Source organism: Gouania willdenowi, chromosome 12 (genome assembly GCF_900634775.1).
Source record: "Gouania willdenowi chromosome 12, fGouWil2.1, whole genome shotgun sequence".
Lineage (NCBI taxonomy): Eukaryota > Metazoa > Chordata > Actinopteri > Blenniiformes > Gobiesocidae > Gouania > Gouania willdenowi.
Genome location: NC_041055.1, coordinates 27861426 through 27880631, shown reverse-complemented (window position 1 = coordinate 27880631; position 19206 = coordinate 27861426). Strand labels below are relative to the sequence as shown.

General features: G+C 38.8%; 1 protein-coding gene across 1 annotated transcript in view; it reads left to right on the top strand.

The window, feature by feature from the left end:
• The window catches only part of loxhd1a (lipoxygenase homology PLAT domains 1a), a 39199-nt gene extending 19993 nt beyond the window's left edge, over nt 1-19206 (top strand). Inside the window, exons 19-42 of the mRNA XM_028463475.1 lie at nt 197-357; nt 444-774; nt 1490-1641; nt 1870-2003; nt 3215-3372; nt 3728-3832; nt 3909-4034; nt 4126-4293; nt 5019-5200; nt 5341-5457; nt 6421-6583; nt 6688-6842; nt 6917-7126; nt 8657-8780; nt 8866-9074; nt 9170-9355; nt 10275-10402; nt 10493-10610; nt 13169-13346; nt 16774-16959; nt 17433-17603; nt 18122-18260; nt 18493-18648; nt 18726-19206. Coding sequence (XP_028319276.1) covers nt 197-357; nt 444-774; nt 1490-1641; nt 1870-2003; nt 3215-3372; nt 3728-3832; nt 3909-4034; nt 4126-4293; nt 5019-5200; nt 5341-5457; nt 6421-6583; nt 6688-6842; nt 6917-7126; nt 8657-8780; nt 8866-9074; nt 9170-9355; nt 10275-10402; nt 10493-10610; nt 13169-13346; nt 16774-16959; nt 17433-17603; nt 18122-18260; nt 18493-18648; nt 18726-19206 — 4238 coding nt within the window. The remainder of the gene's footprint in view (nt 1-196; nt 358-443; nt 775-1489; nt 1642-1869; nt 2004-3214; nt 3373-3727; nt 3833-3908; nt 4035-4125; nt 4294-5018; nt 5201-5340; nt 5458-6420; nt 6584-6687; nt 6843-6916; nt 7127-8656; nt 8781-8865; nt 9075-9169; nt 9356-10274; nt 10403-10492; nt 10611-13168; nt 13347-16773; nt 16960-17432; nt 17604-18121; nt 18261-18492; nt 18649-18725) is intronic.

The following is a 19206-nucleotide window of genomic DNA, read 5'->3' as shown; positions in this document are numbered from 1 at the left end:
TTTCAAGTGTTACCCATTACTCTTTGAGATTCTAAACTTAGTCCCAATTTATGTATTGCTTATTTGAGGTTAAAATGTTGAACAAGCCGAAACAAAATGGTAGATATTTGTTTCTGACTTTAAAACACGTTAACGTTTGTTTTTATTTTCTGGCGTTCAGTCACAATGCTGCCATGCTTTCTATTATCTGTGACAGTAATCAACTATGAGGTGACCGTGATCACCGGGGACGTGTTTGCAGCTGGAACTAACGCCAACGTCTTCTGCCAGATTTATGGAGAAGAGGGAAAAACAGAAGTCATTCCTTTGAGAAGTCGATCCAACAACTTTGAACGTAGCACCACAGAAATCTTTAAGGTCTGTCCTGAACACTGTTGCGTTCCGTCAACTTCTCCCAGTGGCTGAGTTTGCCACGACTCCTATTTGTAACCTCTGTAACACAGATTGAAGCACTGGATGTTGGCAAGATCTATAAAATACGAATCTATCACGACGGGACGGGTGTTGGGGACGGCTGGTTCCTGGATACCGTACACATCAGAAGGCTAACTATGGCGATGGTAAAAGTCGAAGTAAAGAAGGAGCCCAAGAAAGACAAGAAGAAGGACAAGAAGAAGAAAAAGAAGGGAGATGAGGAGGAGGTGGAGATTATTGAGGAGCTGCAGGAGGTGGTGCAGACGTTTACGTTCCCTTGTAATCGTTGGTTGGCCAAAGATGAGGAAGACACAGAGATCGTAGTGGAGCTGTTGACTGAAGGCGATGAAGACCTGGAGAGTAAGTAGAGCAGTACGGGAGAGGTTTGTCTTTATTATTCAATCAAAAATAGTGGATTCAATCAAAGAAACACAATTTTGATTAAAGGAAAAAAGTGTTCAAATACAACATTTGGGGTTTCAAATATGCAAACAAATATTTAAAACCCAAAAAGTTGCACTTGAACACTTTTCTTATTGTATATGGAGTTATATTTGTGTCTTTATTATTTAATAAAAAAGATGTCAAATGCAAAAACATATTTGAGAGCCAAATAATTGCATTTGAACACTTTTTTTCTTTGATTGAATGTGTTTTTTTAATTGAAGTGATTAGGATTTATTGAAAAGTTTTTTTGATTGAATAATAATGACACAAATCTACCTCCATAACTGTGAAGATTTATTATTATTATGATTATTATTATTGAAGTGAAGTTGTTTTTATATTTAAAATACTTTTTTTTTAATAAAGCAAAAATTAAATAAAGACAAATCTAGCTCCATAATTGGAGAAAGATATTTTTTAAATTATTGAAGTTAAGTTTTTTTTTTTTTTTTAAATTAAAAATACTTTTTTTTAATGAAGCAACTTTTAAAAAGAAAATATATATATAATAACAAAGACACAAATCAGCTCCATTAGCACTGCTGTGAGCTAAAACTCAATGGAACGTTAATAAAAAGCAATGGAATCTAAAATGATAAAATGTCTCTCTGGTTCTCTTTCTTTTCAGTGAATTCTTATGAGGTTCACGTGTTCACTGGGACAATGTGGGGAGCAGGAACTGATGCTAACGTCTACATCAACGTTTACGGAGAGAATGGAGACACTGGAGAACGACGGCTCAGGAAATCCAACAACATTAACAAGTTTGAGAAGGGACAGGTCAGATCCTGCACGTTTCTCTTTCCAAGTGTTCCAATCTTATCTTAAATAATAATAATAATTTAAGGAACATTTCTTCCTTATAGGCCGTAGATCCTGAGTAGACTGTTTTATATGCTTAATATGTAGGCCAGGTAATGAGTTTAGAACAGTGACAGGCCAAACAAAGAGCATTTAATGAGTTCTAAACACCTAATGAACTGCTATCTGTGCGTATTTCTGACCCAGGAGGACATTTTCAACATCACAGCGGTCGACCTTGGCGTCCTAAAGAAGTTAAGGATCCGACATAACAACTGTCAGGCCGGCGCCGGCTGGTTTCTGGACCGAGTGGAGATTTTAGACGACAAAGATGAAACCACGTAAGAGATGAAAGTTCTTCAAATGAGATGAATCAGTTCAAATAAAACTGGAAAATTAGAATCTTTTCATTACTTTCAATACTCGAGATGGGACGATACACTGAGTTCACGATATGATGCGATAGACGATTTATGGCTTATGATAATGACAATATCATAAGGACTTTCACTCAAAAAAATTATTGATTTTGTAACCAATTTTTGTGTAATTTAGAGGAATTTAGTGGAATTGTTTGTGAGAAATTGCAACATTTGTGGCAAATTGAAGAGCTCATTCCACAATTTGCAATTAAAAATGAATGCATTCATGTGATATACTGTATCAAAAAACAAAACAAAACAAAAAACTGCGTGCCCCTAAAAATATTGTGAAGTTTCATTAAAATTGTGAATTTGAGATATCTACAACTGGATTATTAATTTACACAACAATTCATGTTTTCTCTGTCATTTTTACTGTCTCCTGTGGGACGAATTGGATGCTCTAAAGGGCCGGATTGGGCCCCCGGGCCTGGAGTTTGACACATGTGCTCTAAAGTACGGGTGTTTAATCAGCACAATTTCCCGATTTGATTCCCATTATTGAAGTCTCGATTCGATTACAAACTAATTGTCAATTATGAACGCTTATCGATTCAATTTTAGATTATTGCTGATTATTGATTTTCCATTTAACATCAGTCAGTTGCTGAATTATTAGACTGCTCTTTAGAGGAACACCTTCAATAATATTGTCTACTGTAACTGAAAAACGGAAATATTCAATCTTTGGAAATTTAAGAATCTATAATAAAATCAAGAAAATTTAGATTTTTTTTTCTCACCAGCCCTACTTTAAAGGTTATGTCAGGTTATTTCCTCTTTAACAGATTTCTCATCAGCAACAGCTGCCAGGCATGTGTAGAGCTCCTCTGTGTGGTGTAAAGTGGTACCTCTCTGATTTATAGCGTGTATCTATTTGTGCATCTCTACTGGCTTTGCTGTCTCCTCTTATGGAAAGTTTATAACCCAAGGAAAACTACATTGTCTTAAATGTCCCTTAAAAAACATTGATACACAATTAATTGAGCAATCAATACTTAAAAATCGTTTTAATGTTTTTATTTGTCTGTAACTTGTATTTGTTTTTTATTATGTAGAATAGTAGTTCCATTTTGCATATTTGCCATTTAGAGAATGCGCGTATCTGTGTATTTTCTTGTGTGTTTTAGTTACTTTTTTCCTTGTAAACGATGGCTGGCCGTTGATGAAGATGATGGACAGCTGGCCCGGGAGCTGGTCCCTGTGGATGAGGCTTTCATGAAGCGGGGTGAAGATGATGATGAAGATGATGAGGAGTCTGATGTAACTCTCGGTCTGGAACAAAAAGGTGAGAAATGTGGTCAGAGCCAAAAAGAAACGATCAAATAAATGAAGCAGGAGTCAGAGGCGATAATATCTGATAATATCAGTTTGTGAAGTTATCAAGTGAAGTTCTTTTTGAGCAATTCATCCAGTCAAGCATCTCATTAGAAACAGACTTAGTGTGTTACAGTAATTCCATGGAGATATTTATATAATGTAACGTAAACTGAGGTTGAGGGAGGGGGCGTCTATGTACATTAATCTCGACTGATATTGGAAATTATGTGTTTGACAATATTGGCAGCACGATGATATTGAACATCTCTAACAGGGCTTTTAAATGGTCCATCACTGACTTAATTCTCTTTATTCTAACATAGCGATGTCAACAACATACACTGTAAGGATCAAAACTGGTGATAAGAAATATGCGGGAACAGATGCCAATGTCTTTATGGTCCTGTACGGCTCCAAGGATGACACAGGTGAAAAGTATTTAACCTTAGACTTGTTCTTTGTACGTGTAATTAAACACTCAATACTCTGTCTTTGTTAAATCAGGGCTGATTAACCTGAAGGCCTCAAAGAGTCATAAGAATAAGTTTGAGCGTGGTATGATTGATGAGTTCACTGTGGAGGCTGTGGACCTCGGACCTCTGAAAAAGATTCAAATTGGCCACGACAACGGTATGTGTTCATAAACGTTCTGCCTCATAGTTAGAATGAGGAGTTGCTGAGATCTGTGTGTGATGAGAGTGCTTCATGTTCCTGTTTAAAGGTGGTGGATCAGCAGGTTGGTTTCTTGACTGGGTGGAGATTGATGCCCCGTCTTTAGGACAGAAGCTTCGCTTCCCCTGCGGTCGGTGGCTGGATAGAGGCGAGGACGATGGTGCTATCGTCAGAGATCTGTTCCCAAATTCCCTCCAGACAGAGTTTTACACTCCATGTAAATCACGCTACTATTTCATCAGTCAGACTTTATTTGAAGTTTTATACAAAAGGCTGACATTACACTGACAAGTGTTGTTCACCAAATTATGGCACTTTTTAAGCTATGTTAGGTGGAGGAATCTAGTAGGGTTAGGATAACGAAGGGTTAGGGTAATGAAGGGTTAGGCTTAGGATAACAAAGGGTTAGGGGTTAGGGTAACGAAGGGTTAAAGTAACAAAGGGTTAGGTTAAAGAAGGGTTAAAGTAAGGAAGGATTAGGGTAACGAAGGGTTATTGTTAGAGTAACGAAGGGTTAGGGCAATGAAGGGTTAGGGTAACGAAAGGTTTGGGGTTAGGGTAACGAAGGGTTAGGGTAATGAAGAATTAGGGTAACGAAGGGTTAGGGGTTAGGGTAACGAAGGGTTAGGGTAATGAAGGATTAGGGTAACAAAAAGTTAGGGATTAGGGTAATGAAGGATTAGAGTAACGAAGGGTTCAGGGTTAGGGTAACGAAAGGTTAGGGTAACCAAAGGTTAGGGTAACGAAGGGTTAGGTTAACAAACAACACTTAATGACAGCCTTCATGACACCTTATTCATGCTAATGACAGGTTTCATGTCACGATAATGACAGTGTAATGTCAGCCTTTTGTATAAAACTTCAAGTAAAGTGTTGCCATTTCTTCTCTTTCATGTTGGCATTGAGAAGGTTTCCTGATCAAGATATTTCTTTTCCTACCAGTCGTTCCCTATGAGATCAAAGTCTTTACGAGTGACTTGTTCGCAGCCGGCACAGACGCAGACGTCTTTATCGTCCTGTACGGGAGAGACGCAGTGTGCACCCAGCAGAAGTCTTTGTGTGTCAACAAGCGGGAGAGGAGGATGTACTTTGAGAGAGGAGCAGAGGATATGTTTATAGTCGAGGTATAACAAATATGTGACGTTATAGAGACACAAAGTGGGGGCATCCGTTCCGCAAAGGTGCAAATACAGCAACGTTTTGTGAATGTTACTAAAGTTAAATGAACTACTGCATGCATCAACATTTCTGGTTTTCTGTGCAGCTCAAAGATATCGGAGACGTGATTGAGAAAATTCGAATCGGGCATGACAACCGAGGTGTGAATCCAGGGTGGCATCTGGACAGAGTGGAGATCAGACGTCTGCTCAGGAAGGGAAAGGTGATCCATATCCATTAGGGTGATTCTCTAGATTAGAACTCTGCATTTGGTCTCATATCTGGCTAAATTAGTTGAGTCCAAATTTTATACAAATGAATTAATATATAGGTTAGGGGGGTTATATATATATAGGAGGTATAGGAGGTTGCACAAGACACTTGAACATTTTACCATACAGGGTTGTCAAACTCATTTTAGTTCAGGGGTCAAATATGGATAACTGCAGAGGTGAGGAATTGAACAATATTAGTGCTACTTTGCATTTCCATGTATAAATGATATAAAAGTATGTAGTATATAAAACAATATCCAAGCAATAGGTGACAAGCACTCACTATATTTATTTAATTTGGGGAAATTTTGTCAAATACTTTGAAGATTGAGCAGGATTTGGGAAAAATTTGTTTTTTTTTTTTTCAAAAAATTCCATCGTGATATACAAGCATGGGAAAACAGCCAACCCTTGCAAATATCGTTAGTTTCATTGAATTTGTGACAAATGCATTTTAAAGTTGTACATCCAAACACAAATCTGTGGATATATGCTGAGCATATTATTTTTGCTTTATAAAATGACTCCCAATTTCCTAACTTCAATAAATAATTCCCACTAAAAGTTTCTATTTTTTGAATATTGAGAAAATTTCCATTCCGTAGAAATCTGCCAGATGTTTTTACGCCCCTTTGCAACCCTACTGGGATATCTGCAATGAAATGATTTGGTCATTTACACTGTTTTCCACCAGAATTCAAACAAAAGTGCGAAACAGGATTTTGGATTCGTAAATAAAGCCTTATTGGCCTTTCATACGTCAACCATGCAGCTCTGTTCTTGGTCAGTAGGTGGAGTCGTTCTCCTCATAGAAAGATTCTCACATCCTTCTGGTCTGAGTTATTGTTATTGATTCAACATCTTTTGAACATTTTTTTTTCTCTAATAAGGCTTTGTTTCCTTGGTTTTAGGGTTCTGAGACGGCCATCTTCCCATGTGAGTGCTGGCTTGCCAAGTCAGAGGATGATGGAGAAACAGTGAGGGAGCTGGTGCCCTCTGACATCATCATTGAGAAACTGGCCAGAGATGGAAGCCTGAAAATAACCGAAGAGGAGGTGGATGACGCTTTAGAGGGTATGATTTATTCCATGCACACACTCGCAGAAACACTTGCAATATCTGATTTCTTGGCGTGCTTTGTCTTTACTCACCCTCATGTACTCACTCTCTTCCTCCAGTCCACACATACAAAGTGTCAGTGACGACAGGTGATGTGTATGGAGCCGGCACTGATGCCAACGTCTTCATCACTCTTTACGGAGACCTTGGAGACACAGGGGAGAGAAAGCTGAGGAAGTCAGAGACTAACAGCAACAAGTTTGAACGTGGCTCTGTAAGGAAGCATAAAAGTTACCGTAACAAACCATCCGTAGACAAATACGCCACAAGCTCTAATCTTTATTTCAGGTGGATGAGTTCTCCATTGAGGCTGTCGACTTGGGCCAGGTTTTCAAGATAAGAATCCGTCACGATAACAGCATGGTGAGCGCCGACTGGTACTTGGACCAAGTGGAGGTCACTGACGAGGATACAGAAGAGGTTTTTCTCTTCTTATGTGAACGATGGCTCTCTAGGAAGAGGGAGGATAGACGCATTGAGAGGATCTTCTACGTAAAGGTACAACATAATGTCTTTACACTATAAACTGTATGTGTTGATAAACAATGGTGCAAACTGTCAGGAAGCAGAGTGACGATAGAAATCTGATGTGTTTTGACTTAAAATTAGTAAATGATGCCGACGTTTCTTGCTTTGTGCAAACTTTTGAGAATACTTGAAAGCAGTTAAAGAGGTGGGAACAAGTCACTGCTTCTCAAGTTCCAGGTCAAGTCAAAACAAAAGTCCTCAACTTTAATTTACAAGTCTTAACAAGTCCATAGTACATAATGCAGTGGTTTGCACCTTTTTCGGGTCGTGACCCCATTTTGATATCACAGATGTCTGGTGACCCCAAAGACATTTTTTTTTCTAGAATTAGTTTTTGATCATGTTTATTAAAGTGTGTTACAAATACAGAGGAGTCAGGATTAGTGTGTGCAACCTCAGATATTTTTATACTGCATTTTATTTTAAACTAGATTTATATTTGAGAAAGTTTAAGTATCGGATACAGTTATTTGATATTTATTGTATGTGATGTGTATTTGAAAAATAATTCCAAAATTAAAAAAAATTGTTTTAATCCATTTTTACCTACGTTTTTTAATTTTATTATTATTATTATTATTATTATTATTATTATTATCAATTGCTAGACATTTCAGGTGACCTCATTTGAATTTCAGGCGACCTGACATGGGGTCCTGACCCCAAGGTTGAAAAACACTGACATAAAGTTTATTCAACTGATATAAACAATGAATTACTTGAACAGAGAATATATTTGTCAAATAATAGTGATATAATAATAACGGCTAGGATTTATATAGTGCTTTTTTCGAGGAGACTCAAAGCGCGTGACAGAAACCATTATTCATTCACTCCAGTCATTCACATCACTCATACCGGTGGTGGTAAACTACATTGTAGCCACAACTGCCCTTGGGCATGCTGACAGAAGCAAGGCTGCCATTTCGCACCTACGGCCCCTCTGACCACCACCAACATTCATGCACAAATCATACCCATTCATACAAGGCAATGAGGGTAAAGTGCTTTGCCCAAGGACACAACGACAATGACTCAGATAGAGTGGGATTCGAATGCCCAACCCTTGCTTTAAAATTTTCGAAGTTCCTCTGCTAACCAAACAAACAGTAATCATACTGGGAAGTACAATTTTTCCAAATCAATTATTAATCACGGTATTATCTTGAAATCCAAAGGACATAATTCTTGGAATCATTTTCTCTGCTATAGTGCGCGTAGAGCTAGACTTAATGTCCTCAAGACGTACTGAAGACTTTTATTTTAAAGCCTGATGTCTTGTCATTTGACCGCGTTTCATTTGACGGAGATTATGCTGAGACATAAATCAGTTTGCTCTGAAAAATGAGAGGTTTTTCTGATATCTAATACCTAAAATGTACACTGTACCTCTAGTTTAAGTTTTATGCACACATTCTTACAGAGTGATGAAGCTCCCATTAAAAGCAGTCATTCTGTCTTGCAGATATGTTCTTTAAGTATGTTTTTGTTTGTTTTAAGGGTTACGATGGCGTGAGAGAGAGTCTGAACAGCAAGCAGAAGAACTCAGCTCTGACACTGAAAAGCTTCGACAGCAACATGAACAAGAAAAGTAAAAAGAAGAAAGAGGGAATCGAGCTTCCAAGTAAGAAAAGTTCTCCAGGTCTCTGTGGACTGAAGGTGTCTTTTTCATGAGAAAATCCAACCAAATCTCCACCGTGCATGTGCAGGCATACCGTACCACATCACCATCTGCACTGGAATGGAACGCGATGCAGGCACCACCAGCAGAGCTTATGTGATCATCATCGGAGCCAATCACACTCAGACTGAGAGGCTGTGGCTGGACCTGCCAGACGGGAGGATTGGCTTTGAGGCCTGTTCTTTGGAGAGCTTTGAACTCTATGGTTCAGATGTGGGAGAGATTAAAAAGGTGGAGGTGAGGCAGGGGGTTGAACCTTTTATTCCCACGCACACATGCGGTCACATACACACTCAGTGGTCATCGCGATTGTTTGGCTCCGCCCCCTGCAGCTCGGCCATGATGGAGGAACGCCTGAGAGCTGCTGGCTTGTAGATGAGCTGGACGTTGCCGTGCCAACCAAAGGGGTCAAATTCATCTTCGCTTGCAAATGCTGGCTCGCCAAAGACAGAGGAGACGGGTTGACAGCTCGGGTGTTCAACGTGATGGATGCAGAGGGCATTTCTATCTCACAGAAGGTGTGGAAACATCAACATGTGGAAGCAGGCAGAGCCATCTGTCAGCAAACACACGTTATACCGCAACACCATAATAACACAGCACTGAGCACTGGTTCAAACGCAAGATCCACTATGTAGTCGCAAACTGAACCTGTAGATGACAATACATGAAAAAGATGAGTGAACATAGATATTACATAGATATAGATATATTGCATCAGATTAAAAACCTCTGAATCAAAATGGTTTTTCAAAGACAAATGATGACTACCTGTAGTTTAAAGACCAGGATTAACCTAATCTTATTATTTATAGACTACATTAGACACAGGCTACTAGCAGCTCGGGGGTCACATGCACAAAGTGAATCCAAAATCACACACAGTGACTCAAAAACAGAAACAAATGCAGAGAAAAACACACAAAAGTTCAACAAAAATACTCGACTATGTCATTAAATAAAACATGCATAGCTGTCGTAAAAAAATTGCATTACATGTAGTGTTGACCTTCAACAGCATGCGAGGTAAAAAAAAAAAAAAAAAAAGAATACTCAAAAGACAACAAAACCACAACAACCAACATAAAATATACACAAAACAACAAAATATACAAAACAACAAAAATACTACAAAACGACTCCAAAAAACACAAAACAACATACAGTAAATATCACAAATTGACAACAAACCCACAAAAAACAACTAGAAATATACATGAAACAGCAAAATATACAAAAATGACAGGAAGTATACAACAAAAAAGTGAAAACTGTATCAATGATCAGATTGGTCATAATTCCGAATGCTGACTTGAATGTGGATAATGTGTCTTTTGAGTGATACTGTGCTAAAAGTTGCCCATCTGTGAACTACAGAATTAACTGTAGCTGCAGCTGCTGATGCAGTATCTTTAATATCCAATATTTTTGTGTTAGGTGATCTATGAGGTGACGGTGGTAACAGGAGACGTGCAGGATGCAGGAACAGACACTCAGGTCTTTATGACAGTGTTTGGGGCCAATGGCAGCACGGAGGAGATGTTACTGCAGAAGAATGAGGACAGGTAACCACACCTGGACCATGTCTTCTTTTTCTAACACCAAAAGCAAGGATAATTAAAGGTAGAGATTGATTCTCTTATTGTGAACAACAGGTTTGAGCGTGGGCAGGAAGACACTTTCAACATGGAGATCGATGACATCGCTCCTTTGAGGAAAATGAGGATTCGCATTGACGGGTCTGGTAGTCGACCAGACTGGTTTCTTAAGCAGGTATAATCATTTCACTTTTTTTTTTTTAAACACATCATTAATTCTTTCATTCATTCATACATACATACACTACAGTGACGCTGACAGCATCAGCAGGAATATACTACAGTGAAACAATGCGCTCTCATTCCAGTGTGTGTGTGATAAATTGAGGACTGCCTTAATAGAAAAACGTCTGTGATGTAATAAAGTGAAACTGATCAGAGCGCTGTTCGTTTATCATCCCATGGATTAATATTGTATGATCTCACGTTTTTACGTGTTATCAGAGCTTCCTGCCTGTGTTACTTTCTTCCTGCTTTTTCTGCAGCAACAGTGTTGTTTTTCGTCTCAACTATGGGTTTTAATTCTTCATATTTTTTAAAGAATTATTCCTCAATTGTGACATAAATTGCTCTACACGCTTTATCTGTTTGTGATTAGTCTGACACTGCAATCTCCACCCCTGTCACAGAGGGCACTAGTATTCTGTCTGAAATCAACTCTCTTAAGTTATGGCGCGTTCACACCAAACGCGTTTCGGGCGTCAAAATCATGCCTCGCGCCCCTAGTTGGACGCTTGTGCTCATTGAATCAGACGCTTGTCGAAGACGCTCTGGACACGTGTTCAAACAAGAGGGGAGGGGCTTCTCTGTTGCCGGTGGTGTTCATACAGTGGATGATATTGTTACTTTCATAATTCACGTGGAGTGGTGGGGAACATTATTGTGTTGAGAAGGCGGCGTTTCCGGTCGGATGTATTTTGGTGTGACTCAGTGTGTGCACTGTGATGTTAGAGGGCTATAGAGAAGTGTGGTTGAATGAAATCTCAAAACGGGTAAAGCTTCAAAACGCTCCGCACAGGAGGCGAAGGATGCACAGCGGGACCTCTCGACGCTCCTAGAAGGGCGTCCACCATATATTGTGAATGTACACCTGACGCTTTTGACGCTTTCGCCGCGTTTGGTGTGAACGTGCCATTAGCGTGTTTATATCCAGCTTCGTAGTACAGCTGCTCTCTGACGGAGAATGTTTGGTTAGGTGAAGCCCGCTAACAGAGATAAATCCAGGATATACTTATCCAGCTACGTAGTACAGGTCCAGACAGTCATACATAGAAGCTTGTTGGAGGGTAGTCAGTGATTCACACACACAAAAACATACACACACACGCACACCGTAAACACACACAAGTTGATGCACACCAGGGCTCAGGCCTCCTGGAGAGGGCATATTGATGCAGTTGATTCATCATGCTGTTCTTGCATCAGACACACACACACACACACACTTGCACACACACACACACTTGCACATGCTCAGTGTGCAGTTCAGTCTTCAATGGGATGAAAAATCATTTCATCTTGTGTATGCTTTGAATACTTAACGTGTTGTTTGGCCATATCGTCACCTGCTGTAATCTACACTGTAGATAATAGTGCTTACTTGAAATGACCCTTGGAGGACGTCTTCAATGCTCACTTCCAAATGCAGACTGAAGTGTCGAGCTGAGAGATTTGATGAAACACAACAGACTTATTTTGTGAGCGTCTCCTGTGGTGCAGCCACCATGCAGAGCAGTCAGGAACAATACTGAGCCCTGTCCGACTCTACCACTGTGAACATATCCTTGACTTGACCCTGCACGTAGCCCAATGTGTTCAGCATCACAAGCAGATGTGCTGCCTTCATGGATTACTTGGTCTGTGAAGTGAAATAGGGCTGATTTCCAGCATTTTAACCTGGCTAAGTTAGTATTAAGAGTAAAACACAAATAGTGGCAGAGTTGGGGTAAAGTATAATTGTAATAGTATAATTAATAACTACAAATATGACACTTATAGTTGTAATTAGAAAATTGTGTTGCTGTTGTAATTGGTATGGAAATTCTCTAAAAGCTGTTATTAACAATTTAATGAAAAGCAAAGCTAAGTAAAATGCAAATACAAAAAATATTATCCCTAACAAACTATTTTTGATAAAAATTTGGTCAGAATCTGTTAAGTCAGTGTTTTTCAACCTTGCCTGAATCATCTAGTACTTGATAATAAAAAAACTAAGTCACTGATTAGAAATGCATTTTTCCAATATATCATATACTTTTTCAAATTAAAACAATCTTAAACAACTGTATACTATTCTTTTACTTTGTCAAATATAAATCTAGTTATTATAATAATAATAATAATAATAAAATGCAGTTAAAAAAATATCTGAGCTGGCACAACTTGTCACTAATCTTGGCTCCTCTGTATTTTTAATACAGTATAACAAACACGATGAAAAATTAATTATTGGGAAAAAAATGTCTTAAGGGTCACCAGGAAATTCTTGATCTCAAACTGGGGTCACAATGCAAATAAGGGTGGTAACTGGAACCACTGTGTTGGGTACGTTTGACGTAATCCTGCAAACTAAACCAAATAAACACTGGCTAAAATATGACATGGAGGTAATAACACAAATAATTTATACATACTGTATATGTCCTTCTTGAATAAAGCCATTGAATAGTTTTTACTTTCCCGGTTTTTTCAGTTAACTGAGGTATAATGACAGTTTTGAGTGTGTGCGTACAGGTAAACATGCGTAACCTGACCACGGAGGAGGTTTGTGTGTTCACGTATGAGGAGTGGCTGTCCAGGACGCACGGCCCAAAGAGGACCATCATCTGTGAGATGGCTGCTGTGGTGAACGATGAAGTGATGGTGGAGCTCACCACGTACGTCGTTCAGGTCAAAACCAGTGATGTTGGAGGTAAGTCCAGCACATGCAACATGTGCTTTTATTTGGAGAAAAAAAGTTTCCACACATATTGCATCATTTTCCAGAGATCACAGTGGAAGGTCAACATTTACCTTGAGGAGAAAACGTGAACATTTAAAAATATCCACCTTATTCCTGGGGCTGCTGCAATTTCTTACGTAAAGAACAAATAAATGAATAAAACACTTTTAGGGAAATACAGAATATATGAGTTAGACTTCATGTGTCAAAACCAAGGGTTGGCAGCCAAATCCAGCCCTTTATAATATCCAGTTGGGTCCACGGGGGAAAGTAAAAATTACATAAACTCAACCCTTCCAAAATAAATAGTACTCTACAATATTTGCAGGCCTTCCAGTTTTCAATGCTTGTTACATTTTTAATCTCAAATTGTTGCAAGAACTGTTAATTTTTCTAAAATTCTGCATTTTGCCTCAAATTATTCCACAGCATATCCTCAAATGAAATGAAAAATGGTGACAAAAACAAGAAATTTTAAGTGCAGATCCTGCAACCTGTGATCAGTGCCTTAAATATTTTATAAAACAAAGAAACTCAGCCACGATAATGTTGAACTTGCTTGTTTTCTCCACTTGAGAGCGAATCGGTCATTATTTGGCTCCTGAAGCAAAATTAGTTAGTTAGACAAATGCTTACAATTGTCTGTTTTTCAACCCCATGTGCCATCGCCTAGAATTAAAATGGGGTCGCCTGAATGGTCTAGTAATAATTGGTTAAAAAAAAAAAAAAAAAAAAAAAAAAAAACAACAACAACCCATTGTTGATCAAATTATATATATTTTAATTATCATTATTTGTCAGATTAATACATCAAACAACTGTATAGACCCTTTGCTTGTAAGCATTGCAACGTATTTTGTTGGGCGGGGCTTAGCCTGGAGGCAAACCACAATAGATATATATATTCACTAGATGACTTCGGCGCGCTGTTAGAAAATGAGGAGCGACTTAGCGCCATCTTATCTCAGACAGCTGGTCCCACTCATTACGTCAATGGTGCATGTACTATTTAAATAACCAATTTTCAAACAACAACTTCAACATGTACAAGCGTCTTATGTCAATGAGGTTTGTAATAATGCAAACCATTTGTAAATCTGTCAATATTTCATCGAGTTAAGGGTATTTTTTTTGTTTAAGCTGATCACTCACCTTCCAACAGCTACCGTAGAGTGCGTCAGAACGTCAGTGGTAAGATGGCCGCCGTTGAGCTAGCATATATATATATATATATATATATATATATATGCTTTAGCCAGCAGCGTTTCCCGTTTTTGCCTCCAGCCATGTCACTCGTGACGTGGGCCATTGAGGGGTTTATTCTATACTTAAACTTTCCCAAATATAAATTTAGTTCAAATAAAATGCAATATGAAAATATCTTGTCGCCACTTTGTATTTGTAACTCTCTAATAGACGTGATCTAAAATTCATTCTAGAATAAAAAGAGAAAAAAGTGTTATCCATAAAAGGTTGGGAACCACTGGTCCATGTTCACCTATGTGATCTGATAACCAGATTAAAGGTGTGTCAAAGCCACATCTTTAATATTTCACACATCCTTATTTGACCCACTATTGTGCAGAGAATTTTGTTCTCCCGTGGTAATAAATGACTCATGTTTGACTCACACGTGATCATGAAAGAAATCCTTCAACTTACGGTACTGTTCCCTCACGCTGTACCTTCTGTAGCGTCTGTGGTCGCTGCTGATCAATACCATAGAGTTAATAGAAATCTCTGGATGACTTCAAAGGACTTTTTTCCTGCTCGTGGCAGCAGTAACTAAAAGTAAAGAAACGCTTCTACGTCTCTGAGGGAATAATGAGCCACTCTACACATGAAACGATGCTGTGATTGGAGTAATGGTCCCCACTGGGAGCCTCTGAGGGGCCGCATCCACATGTTGAGACATGGTGAAGCATGTTAAGTATCTAATTAGACACATTTTACCGCGAGAAAGTGCTTAATTACTTTCTTGTGCATATGGTATGCACCATGTTCTAGAAGCTTGTGCAAAACTTTCTCTCATTGAGATTACAAGTGAACAATTACATTATTTTACTCTTATTGTGACTCAAAAGCTTTTCTTTTATCTTCAATTAATGACCTTTTTTCTACACAAAACCACAGCAACAATGATAGACAATACACTGACAAAAAGTTACTAGAAATGATATTTACACATTATGATAGTGTGTGTGTGGTAGGAGGGAAGTGATAGAGGAAAAGAGAAACATTTGAAAAAAAGTAAAATGGTAATAAAGCCAATAGTATGCTATATGTTACGACTAAGAGTCAAACTTGTCAAGAGTGCTAATATATCCTACTCAAATAGAATTAATGTTTACTTGTTTGAAAGTAAAAAGTAGCTTAATTAAATAGTACTCAAAGTAAAAGTTACTACCCTTACGTATATTTTTGCTAATATAAATCTTAACACGGTTCCCCTGCATACAGTAAACATCTCAGGTATAAAAAGAGACCAAATCTACATTTTCCATAAAATAAAAGGTTTGTCAAAATGTACAAGGTCCAAGTATAGCTTCATAACTGAGAAAATAACCCACATTAAACAGTATTTTGGTCCCGAACATTAGGTTTAATCTGATTGGTGGGCGATGATGTGATGCATTTGATTGTTGTCTGGTCATTTCATTTTTTTCTAGTTTCACAATGTCCGTTAATCATTTTAAAACAAAACAAAAAAATAACAGCTAGGTGTAGAAATGTAATATTTTACTTTTAAAACATATAAGTAAATTTGCCAATTTAAGAATATACTGAAATACTAAAAACAACTGTTACAGTAATGCAAATACTTGGTTACTTTCACCTATGCTTGTCACAGATTTTGGCCTAAAGTCGTAAACACACTATTGTACTTTACTTGAATGCCCATTTAAGTTTACTGTCTTATGGCTAAAGATGGGCACATACTGTACATGGGCTGGAGCAAAAAAAAAAACTAAAATGTGTTCACAACATAACATGTTATCCACTAAACTAACAAGACAGCAGTAGAGAGACAGAGACAAACAGAGGAAATTAAACTTAACACATGGTGAACAGAAACCAACAAACTCACTTACCATCCAAGGAACTTCCTTTCTAGTGGTGCAACTGCTTTTAAATCAGTGCAAGTAGCAGCTCCATTTAGTCCAGGCCCCAGCCAATCAGCCAATCAGCCAATAAGCCACTCCCACAGAACCTCAGTGAAGGGGAGGAAATGAAAGGGGTGGAGATATAACAGCTATTACTGAAAGAATATTATTCTTTTATAACATAATTAACAATGGATAAATAAAGAAAGAAGGAAAAGAATATGTAACGAATCTATTTATCTACTAGCGTTGCATCAATCTAGTCATTTTACTGACACTCTTTTCTCCGACAGCGGCGGGAACAGATGCCAACGTGTGGATCATCATTTTCGGTGAAAACGGAGACACGGGAACTCTCGCTTTGAAAGAAAGTCCAAAGTCAAACAAGTTTGAACGCAAGCAGGTGGACACGTTTCAGTTCCCCGACATCTTCAGCCTGGGGGAGCTCTCCAAAGTGAGGGTCTGGCATGACAACACAGGTCAGCTTCTTAGACCACGTGTCAAACTCAAGGCCCGGGGGCCAAATCCGGCCCTTCAGAGCATCCGATTCGGCCTGCAGGAGAAAGTGAAAATGACAGAGAAAACATGAAATTATCAATTAATTCAGTTGTAAATTGTTGTTGAAAGAACTCGAAAATTTTCCGGAAAAAAAATCCACCAAATGTCCCCAAATTGAATAAAAAATTGTCAAAAAATCAAAAGACATTTGAGTATCAGTCACTTATTACTTAGATATTGTTGATGTCTTCCATACTTTATGTCTAATTTTTAACTTGGGCACATCAAAAATCTGCAGCCCAACTGGTCCGTATTTGGCCCTTGAACCAAAATGAGTTTGACACCCCTGTCATAGCCCAACTAAGACAGAAAATGCATTTAAAACACATTAAGATATAATATGAGTATTAAAAACGACATGACATGATATTGTATTCTACCACATTCTCCAAAGGTGTTGCACCTGGATGGCACTTGGAGTACATTGAAGTGAAAGATGAATACATGGACCAAACTTTCCGTTTCCCCTGTGACCGCTGGCTAGCCAAGAACGAGGACGACGGGCAGCTCATGAGGGAGCTAGCATGTGCCAACAGTGACTTCTTAGACCTCAATGAAAAGACCAGTAAGAACCAACTGTATTCATACTGTAAGGTGTTTGTCTTTAAACTGCACAGATCATTTAAATAACATATTATTGCAGAGGAGAATGCTTGTTTGTTGGGGTGTAGTGATTTGTTTGAGCAACGATTCGATTTGAATCACGATTCGCTGTTGCCGATTCGATTCAAGGACGATATTGGTTCATTTAGAACGATTCGATTTGGAGCGATTCAGTAACTTTTTAGTCAAAATGATAATGTAACAAGTGTGAGTGTGAAATAAATCCCTGGATACTGGACAGTGCAGGTGATCTTTCATAGATTCCTGATGTTTCTCGTAAGGAAATCATCTATGAATTTTTTATGGACATAAACAAATAAGTAAACACTATTTAATAGCAAATATATTTACATTTTGCTTACAACGCTTACAATCCAACATCACCACCCGACAACATTTTTCTGGGATCCATCTGACCTTGTTAAAGTAAAGTGTTGGCATTAAAAAAAATATGTTTCTCTTAATTTCTGTCTCTAAAAGAGTATGAAATTAGTGTTACGACTGGAGACACGGCTGAGGCAGAAACCAAGGAGAATGCGTGGATTGTACTCGAGGGAAGGAAAGGTCGATCAAAGGAATTAGTAATGGAGAACTCCTCAAAGAAGAAGAGGTTCTTGCGGTAGGTACTTTGCTGTGAGATTACCTCACTCAGCTGCCGTGTTTCTGCATTAAAAAAAGTCTTTTCTCTCCCTTTTACACTTTGTATGATAATCCCACCAGCAACCAAACACTTGAACCCACTCCCACACTTTTCAGAGTCCTGCTGAACATTCCCCCCGACTTAGTTCAAGTTGTCGGTGACTGTCAATAAAGGCATGTGGTTAATAACTTCATGTTCTTGTTTCTGTCAGGGGAAATGTTGACAGGTTTGAGTTTTCTTCCAAGAACGTGGGTGATATTGCCGGTATCTGCCTGGGCCACACACCCAAGGATGGAAAGAAAGTAAAAGGAGAGGCTTATTGGTTGGTTGAGGAGGTGGTTGTCACCGAGAAAGAGCTGGGAAACAAGTACGGTAATGACTACTATTAGTTCATTTCATTCTTCTTTTTTGGATAATGGCCCAACTATCTGTTCATTTCTCCAGGTACTTCTTCACTTGCAATGCCCTCATCCCTCTGTCTTCAAAGAGGGATGACTTTCAGACCTTCGAGTGCACAAAGACGATGGAGAGCTTTGCCAGTAAAGCTCGAAGCCTGGTTCCGGTCAAGTACGAGATCATCGTAATCACGGGTGACGAGAAGGGAGCGGGTACGGATGCCAACGTTTTCCTCACCATCTACGGCACCAACGGAGACTCTGGCCAACGACAGTTGAGGCAGAAGTTTCGCAACCTTTTCGAGCGCGAACAAACCGACAGGTTTCTGATGGAGATGCTTGACATGGGGGAGCTGCAGAAGGTGCGAGTGGAGCACGACAACTCAGGCCTGAGCCCCGGGTGGCTCCTGGATCGGGTGGAAGTCACCAACACCGCCAACGGGGTCACCACCATCTTCCTCTGCAGGAAGTGGCTGGACATGGAAAAGGCTGATGGGAAGATCTCCAGGGTCATTTACCCGAAATACTAG